At 49.3% G+C, this 7606-nt stretch overlaps 1 protein-coding gene across 6 annotated transcripts; it reads left to right on the top strand.

The window, feature by feature from the left end:
* The first annotated feature begins 224 nt into the window (after nt 1–224).
* Nucleotides 225–7335, top strand: CYREN (cell cycle regulator of NHEJ). 6 transcript variants are annotated; one of them, XM_038387625.2, is made up of 5 exons: nt 225–375; nt 1124–1390; nt 3946–4075; nt 5545–5611; nt 6473–7335. In XM_038387625.2, exons 2-5 carry the CDS (start codon nt 1372–1374, stop codon nt 6710–6712), a joined length of 456 nt encoding a protein of 151 aa, XP_038243553.1. In that variant the 5' UTR covers nt 225–375; nt 1124–1371; the 3' UTR covers nt 6713–7335. The 6 variants fall into 6 exon arrangements, with proteins under 6 accessions (XP_038243553.1, XP_043347288.1, XP_038243547.1 ...); XM_043491353.1 differs by lacking the exon at nt 1124–1390 and having other exon boundaries at nt 241–375; nt 3853–4075; XM_038387619.2 differs by lacking the exon at nt 1124–1390 and having other exon boundaries at nt 248–375; nt 3926–4075.
* Nucleotides 7336–7606: the final 271 nt, after the last annotated feature.

The raw sequence follows: 7606 nt of genomic DNA, 5'->3' as shown, positions 1-7606 counted from the left end.
GCTAGGCGGGCGCAGCGCTAGCCCCGGAGCGAGAGGGGTCGGGGGTCTGCTCCGCTCGCGCTCGGGCACGAGGCTGAAGGCCCCGGGCGTAACCCGCGCTGCAGCGCTGATCCCCTCCCCCCCGCCGCCATTGCCCCGTCCTCTTACGCCCTCGCGTTTTCCAGTCGCCCTCCAATGGGGCGAGGGCGAGGCGGGGCCCGGGGCCCGCCCGTGTAACGCGGGTTTCTAGCCGGGGAGGGCGGTGCTTGGAAAAACGGCAGGCCCCCGTGGCTGGCGCCGGCTCTTGCCCGGGCAGCCTCTCGGCGGCACGAGCGCGGGAGGCGCCCCCGGGGGCCCGGCCCTTTGCTCGTAGCTGGCCTGAGGCCCTTCCTTGGGGTAAGCGGATGGGAGGGAGGCAGGCCGAGTCCGGAGACGTGCTGGGGCTGTGTGTTAGTTCCTGCAGGGAGCCGCTGGTCCCCCAGCACCAGATCTGTGGGGGCAAACGGGACGGGGCAAGGCAGCCTGTCTGGTGATGCACATTTGCCAGCTTTCACCCGCCCCCCGCGTGCCTCTCTCTCTCTCTCTCTCTCTCTGATGCTGGTGGGTTTTGCTGTGTGTTCTCAGCAGTGAGACGTTTCCGAGCACGGTCTGATCCTCGCAGCTCTTCCTCCTGGCCGCCTTGTGGAAAGGTCGCTCCTTACTTGGAGCCACAAGGCTAGAGGGGATCGCAGAATCACAGAATATCGGGGTTGGAAGGGACCTCAGGAGGTCATCTAGTCCACCCCCCTGCTCAAAGCAGGGTCAATCCCCAATTTTTGGCTCCGATCCCTGAATGGCCCCCTCAAGGATTGAACTCGCAACCCTGGGGTTTTGCAGGCCAATGCTCAAACCACTGAACTATCCCTCCTGAGCAGGTCTGGGTGAGAGCCCTGCTTTAAGGAGTGGGAAGTGGTGTCTATTTCCCTAGCCCAGGTGAGGCTTCAAGCAAAAGCTGTTACCCAGCTTTTTATGCACCTTTCCCTTATCCCTGGAGGCCACCAGGGCAAAGAGATCATTGGGGGCCGGGTGGTAGCACCCACTGCTGAGGCAGTAGCAGCAGAGTCCAAGCAGAACATCTCCTTGAGCCCGCTGCTCCTCTGTCCAGCATCCCCAGGCCTGACAACCACAGAGCAAGGAACCCCGGGGACCTGCTTGCAGAACCGGGGCCCAGTGAAGATACAGAAACGAGTCGCCAAAGCAGGGAGCAGGAGACAGTTCCGTGCTGTGTTGAATTCAAGACTTTTTAAAACACACTTTGGTGGAGTTTTTGCCAAGAGGGTGAGGCACAGCCTGCTGCAGGATGGTTTGTACTCGAGGCACAGGTGCATCCTCTGTTGGGTGTATAAGGAACACATGGTGAACGCTGGTTTAGGTGAATCCAAACCCTTGTTCTCATAAGGTTTTTAATCCCCCCCCCCCCCAGTGTTGGCCATGTTTGGATTAGTTTATTCCTCCCTGTAGTGATGTGTACACCTGTAAAGCAGTCCATCTTTAAGAAGCCTTTATGTGAACAAAAATATTTCATGAAATTATTTTGAATGAAAACATTTTTGTGGGGGAGAGGATATAAATCTTCTCCTAGAAGAGTTGTGAGCCTAATCACAGCTACAATTGATTAGTGCCCAGGGACCAGAAAAATCTGATGAGGGGAGGCAATGTGGTCTGAGTAGGAATTGCATTTAGGAGCTACTGATCCTGATTAGGTTCATAGCCTGGGGCTCGTCGCTTCACCTGTCTGGTTAAGTGACGGGGTGAGGAGCAATTAGTAGGGCCCTACCAAATTCATGCATCACAGACCGTGAAATCGGATCTCACCCATGAAATTTGGCTAGTTTATGAGGGAGGGGCAGGGTTGGGGGCACTTATTGTAAACTGGTCTCCAGATGCTAGACCTGGACGGCTGGGAGGGACAGGACTTCTTCTTCCCCTGCAGGGGCCACTTCCAGGGCCTGGTCAGACCCATGTCCGGAAACCTCCCCTAGCTGCAGGTACCTCCATGGCTGCTGGTTGGGAGCCCAGCTCTGAAGGCAGTGCCGCCACTAACAGCAGCACAGCAGTGAGGGTGGCAATACTGTGATCACCCCCCACACACACCCCCAACAATAGCCTTGAGACCCCGCCACAACCTCCATTTGGGTTGGGACCCCTGTGGTTCCTACACCGTGAAGTTTCTGATTTAAATATCTGAAACCATGACATTTATGATTTTTAAAATCTTCTGACCATGAAATTGACCAAAACGGACCATGAATTTGGTAGAGCCCTAGAAATTAGTTGCTTTTTATGCACAGTTAAACACCAATGCTTCTGGTCAAGATGTGGGAAACTGCTATAAGTAACTGGCAATGGCTAAACATAAACCAGATCTTCTAAAAATGCTTTCAGTCCTAGGTGGTGAGATAACCCAAGTTTGTTTGAAATTAAAAAAATTAATCCACTGTTAATAATAGAATACCATTTATTTAAATATTTTGGATGTTTTCTACATTTTCAATATATTGATTTCAATTACAGTAACTGCTCACTTAAGGTTATAGTTGTGTTCCTGAAAAATGTGACTTTATGCGAAACAATGTTAAGCAAATCCAATTTCCCCATAAGAATTAATGTAAATGGGGGGGGAGGTGGGTTCCAGGGAATTTTTTTTTCCAGACAAAAGACATATACATATACACTGTAAGTTTTAAACAGACAGTTTAATACTGTTCGCAGCAATGAATGATTGTAAAGCTTGGTTGAGGTGGTGAAGTCAGAGGGTGGAATATTTCCCAGGGTATGTCTTGCTGCTAAATGATGAACTAGCACTTGGCTGAGCCCTCAAGGGTTAATACGCTGATTATCACTACAAAAGGTTTTTTCGCCCCCCACTCTCCTGCTGGTAATAGCTCACCTTAAGTGATCACTCTCCTTACAGTGTGTATGGTAACACCCATTGTTTCATGTTCTCTATGTATATAAATCTCCCCACTGAATTTTCCACTGCGTCAGGTGAAGCGAGCTGTAGCTCACAAAAGCTTATGCTCAAATAAATGTGTTAGTCTCTAAGGTGCCACAAGTACTCCTTTTCAATTTTCCCCCAAGAAGTTCAGTCACAAATTTAATGCATTATTTTTTTGACGAGCATCATCAGTATGGAAGCATGTCCTCTGGCATGGTGGCTGAAGCATGAAGGGGCATATCAACGTTTAACATATCCGGCTCGTAAATACCTTTCAACACCAGCTACAAAAGTGCCATGCAAACGCCTGTTCTCGCTTTCAGGTGACATTGAAAATAAGAAGCAGTAAGCAGTATCGCCCGTAAATGTAAACAAACTTGTTTGTCTTAGCAATTGGCTGAACAAAAAGTAGGACTGAGTGGACTTGTAGGCTCTAAAGTTTTACATTGTTTTGTTTTTGAGTGCAGTTATGAGACAAAAAAAATCTACATTTGTAAGTTTGCACTACAGTACTTGTATGAGGTGAATTGAAAAATATACTATTTCTTTTGTTTATCATTTTTACAGTGCAAATATTTGCAATAAAAATAATATAAAGTGAGCATGTACACTTTGTATTCTGTGTTGTAATAGAAATCAATATATTTGAAAATGTAGCAAAACATTCAAAAATGTTTAATAAATTTCAATTAGTATTCTATTGTTTAACAGTACGATTGATCACGATTAATTTTTTAATCACGTGAGTTAACTGCGATGAATCGACAGCCCTATTTGAAATACATATTTATTTTGGCAGTGTCCCTTTAAGACATTAACGGGGACCTGTGCACATTCCTTGATGCATTAGCTGTAGATTAATAAATGCTTCTGTTTGCGGGGGGGATTGTGCATAGGACAGTACCAGACAATCAGGCACATTGGTGAATTCTGAACTGTGTGAATGACTGAGTCTTGACTGTGTGTCAGTTCCTTTTTTAAATGCAAAGAGATGGAAAGTTCTGTTTGGAAGGCAAAGAAGAGGGTCCTCCCGCCATGGATGGCCGTGAGGGAGGTGGAGCCAAGAAAGACTACATCAGCAGTGAGACTCAAGAGGGCGAAGAAGCCAGCTGTGGCAAGGTAAGCGCTTTGTGCAGCTGTGCCACCTCGGGCTGCAGTTGCATTGGCTCCCATGTGCAAAGCACCATTGGGCCTGGTCAGCGGTTGGCTAGGAAACCTCGAAGGAGAAGCGAGGGTATCACACAAAAGTGGGGTTGGAGGCTCAGTCAAGGTATTCTTCTCTGTGTCAGAGCTGCAGGGAGCGCTGTGCTGGCAGAGCTACTGTCTCTCAGGAGAGATGGAAAACAGAGCTGTTTGCTTAGATCTTATTATGCTCTTCACAAAAGCTGGAGCCATGGTTGAATCCCTTGTTGGGTATTTACCTTCTCTCTGAGCTATGTTATTCTTCACTTCCCTCCCTACCCTCCCTCCCTCTTGTGCAGCGTTCCTGGTACTTGATCCCTGCTGCTGGATTTGTACATGAGCCCTGTTCCCCCAGCCAGTACGGTGCTTTGCAATCCTGCAGGGATAACTTGTGTTTAGAAGTGTAAGGGATTATGATGGTTATGGAAATATACAGAAAGGAATGTTCCAAAAGGGTTCTGATTTCTGCTCTGAGTTGATGTACATCAGGAATAACTCCACCCAAATCATCAGATTTATACCGGTGTAAAAATGGCATGAGAGGACAATCAGGCTCCAGCTTCTGACTCCCTGCTATTGAAAAACAGGAACTTGCAGAAACAAAGGCAAACATTACAATGACCTGTGCAGGCATTCCTTACTCCTGGGGGAATTCTATCCCCAAAAATTAAAAATTCAGCAGACAATATTTTAAAATTCTGCATATTTTGTGTCAAAATAACACTATGCAATCATGTCGGTTTCAATTATTTTGATAATTTATTTCAAAATACCTATCAGCAACTCTGTCTGTAACAATACAGACACAAAAAAATTTCTCCAGGAGTAGGGAGTTAAGGAAACCCCTACAACAACCCAGTTCCTGTTTGTCTGTCCCTGCTCCGGAGAGCCCAGCAGGGGGGCCAGACACCCACACTCCCTCCCCCCAGAGCCCAGCCCAGACACCCGCACCCCGTCCCCCACAGAGCCCAGGGATCGAGAGGGAAAAACAGCAAGATGCTGGGTCCTGGGCTTGTATGGAGTTTCCTGCTTGCTGCCTCCTTCCTTCAGGACATGCGGGGAACTGCAGCTGCCAGGAACCCTCCAGCTCCCTCCCCCTCACCCCCTGCAGTGTCTTCTATTTGCGAGCCAAGCTCTGCCAGCTCCAGCATGCCCTTAGTGGCGTCCAGCAGCTCTGCAGCCCATTTCGGTCAGGGGAAAAGGAAATTTTGTGCCCAAACCATTAATTTCTGCGCAAATTCTGCATTGTGCAGTGGTGCAGAATTCCCTCACTAGTACATTCCTCTGCTGTTTCCTATGCTGATTGTGTTTCCACGGGGGCAGCATTCACATTTCTATCCATGACAGTGTTCCCCATCTGATTTCTGCTTTTGTTTTCTCTTCTGATCTCCTCTTGGCCTGCTCAGGACCATGACTGTCTATTGTATGAACGAAGCGGAGCTGGTGGACGTAGCATTGGGGGTCCTGGCTGAGGTGAGCACTGAGGCCTGCTGGTCCATCTTCCTGCCAATGCAGCAGTTTCCTAACATGTCCCTGTCCTGATGCTTTTGCCCAGGCTAATTTAAAATGTCCTGCTTCCACCACTTCCCTTGGGGAAATGCCACTGTAGGGGGGCTAAATGGAAGCGTTCTCCTTTTTAGCCAGCCGCTTCCATTTCAATGATGCCATGATCCGGTGTGTGTAACATTGTATCACGCTCCCCTGGAAGCGTTGTGATGTAAGCAACAACGGTGAATGGGTCAGGCAGGAGGAGGGAATGGGTGACCTGGGGGTTGAAGCACAGACTTGGGAAGTCTGCATGATATTTCATTCTCCATCACACACTCCTGCGTGACCTGGGGCAAGCCACTTAATCTGTCTGTGCCTCGGTTTACCCCTCAGTAAGGGGGGATAATGGTACCTCCCCCCCTCGCCAGGGCATTGTGAGGGTTACCATTTGAGATGCTCAGACTGTGGTGAGGAGGGCCGTAGGAATGCCTATAAATAAATGTGTGGAGAGAAGTCCTCTTTACACAGACGCCCTTGTAATCAGCAGGAAGGCGGTGCAGAAAGAGGGCACCTGGTTAATGGGGTTTACTAGCATGATTCCCAATAATTATTTATTTTGAGGGGAGGAGAGATTTCTCTGGAATACTGCAATTCCCCCTTTACCCCTAAGCATTCCCCTGCAGCTTTTGGCAAAGAGCAGTGTTCTTCGTGCCCGGCCTAAGCCGGCGTTAAGTGGGGTGGGATGGAATGCAACAGCTGTTGATCAGCCTTCCGCTGATTGGGGGCCTGGTGCCAGTGGGGATGGGTGTTTCTCCCTCTTGCTTCATGGACATGTTTCTGTGCCAGAACTGTAAATACAAGGAAATGGAGGGGAATGTTCCATCTGAAACCGAAGCGGAGCAGGAAGGCCAGCAAACGCCGACGAAGCCTCAATGGAGTCCAGCAAGCAGTGGCGGGGCCAGCACTCCCAGCTCAGGCCCTAGACCCCATGCTCAGCCAGATGCTTTGGGCTGTGCTAGCAGGACAGACACAGAGGACGATGAAGATGATGCTTTGAAATATGTCAGGGAGATATTTTTTAGCTAACATCTCACAGGGGTTTTTTTAAGCAGAGCAAAAATAATGCCAAGGGAGCTATAGTGGGAGGGTGGGGCAGACCCAGGGGCAGGCTCCAGTGGGTGGGGATATGGCAGTGTGGGGCTGTACGGGTTCCCTCAATGCCCTCCCAATTCAAAGGGAGCCTGGAGCAGTGGCATGGATGGGGCCCCAGGAGAAGGGAGCAGGAGAAAATGTCTGAGAGGAGCTCGCCCTCGCTCTTCCCTGAGCTGCATGGCCAGTGTCTGGTTCAAGTACAGCCCTTGCCCAGCATGTCTCAGCCTTGGGGACAGTCCCTCACCTACCCCAACACTCCCTGCTTCGTAGCCTCTTCCTTGTGAGCCACGGGTCCCTCCTCCCTGGGTCAGCTCCCCAGCTGATATTAAGTGGCCTCCTGATTGTCAGTCTCTGCCCAAAAGTCATGGAGATTGAACTCACCCTTCCAGCTCTGGATGGGGCTGGCTCATGGAGGGGGGGGGCGGACTTGCTATGCAGCAACCCTTGATCTGTGAATAAACAGTTTGTTCTGTAGGGCTGTCACTGGGGCACCTTTTATCAGTATTATATTAAATTTGAAAGGTTATTAAAATATTAAATGTCTCTTTTAAAAACAAGCATCTGCGTGCTCTGCCCGCACCATGGGCCACCCTGTGCTGTCTCCTCCCCCACCTGTGGGCATCATATTTACCTGATCTGTCAATGCACTTGCATTGTCTCTGCTTGATGACCAGGCGAGCCAGAGAAGCAAACTGGTTCCATTGTCTAAGGCCTGGTTTAAATGCACTTTAGTCATAATTTCTGCATCTACCCACAATTCTTAATACCCACTGTGTACCTACCTCATGCAGGAATAGTAGTGAGCAGTGAGTTATTTGTCTGCATATT

This window comes from Dermochelys coriacea, chromosome 1 (assembly GCF_009764565.3).
Source record: "Dermochelys coriacea isolate rDerCor1 chromosome 1, rDerCor1.pri.v4, whole genome shotgun sequence".
In the NCBI taxonomy this organism is placed as follows: Eukaryota; Metazoa; Chordata; order Testudines; family Dermochelyidae; genus Dermochelys; species Dermochelys coriacea.
This window is presented reverse-complemented; position numbering and strand designations above follow the sequence as displayed.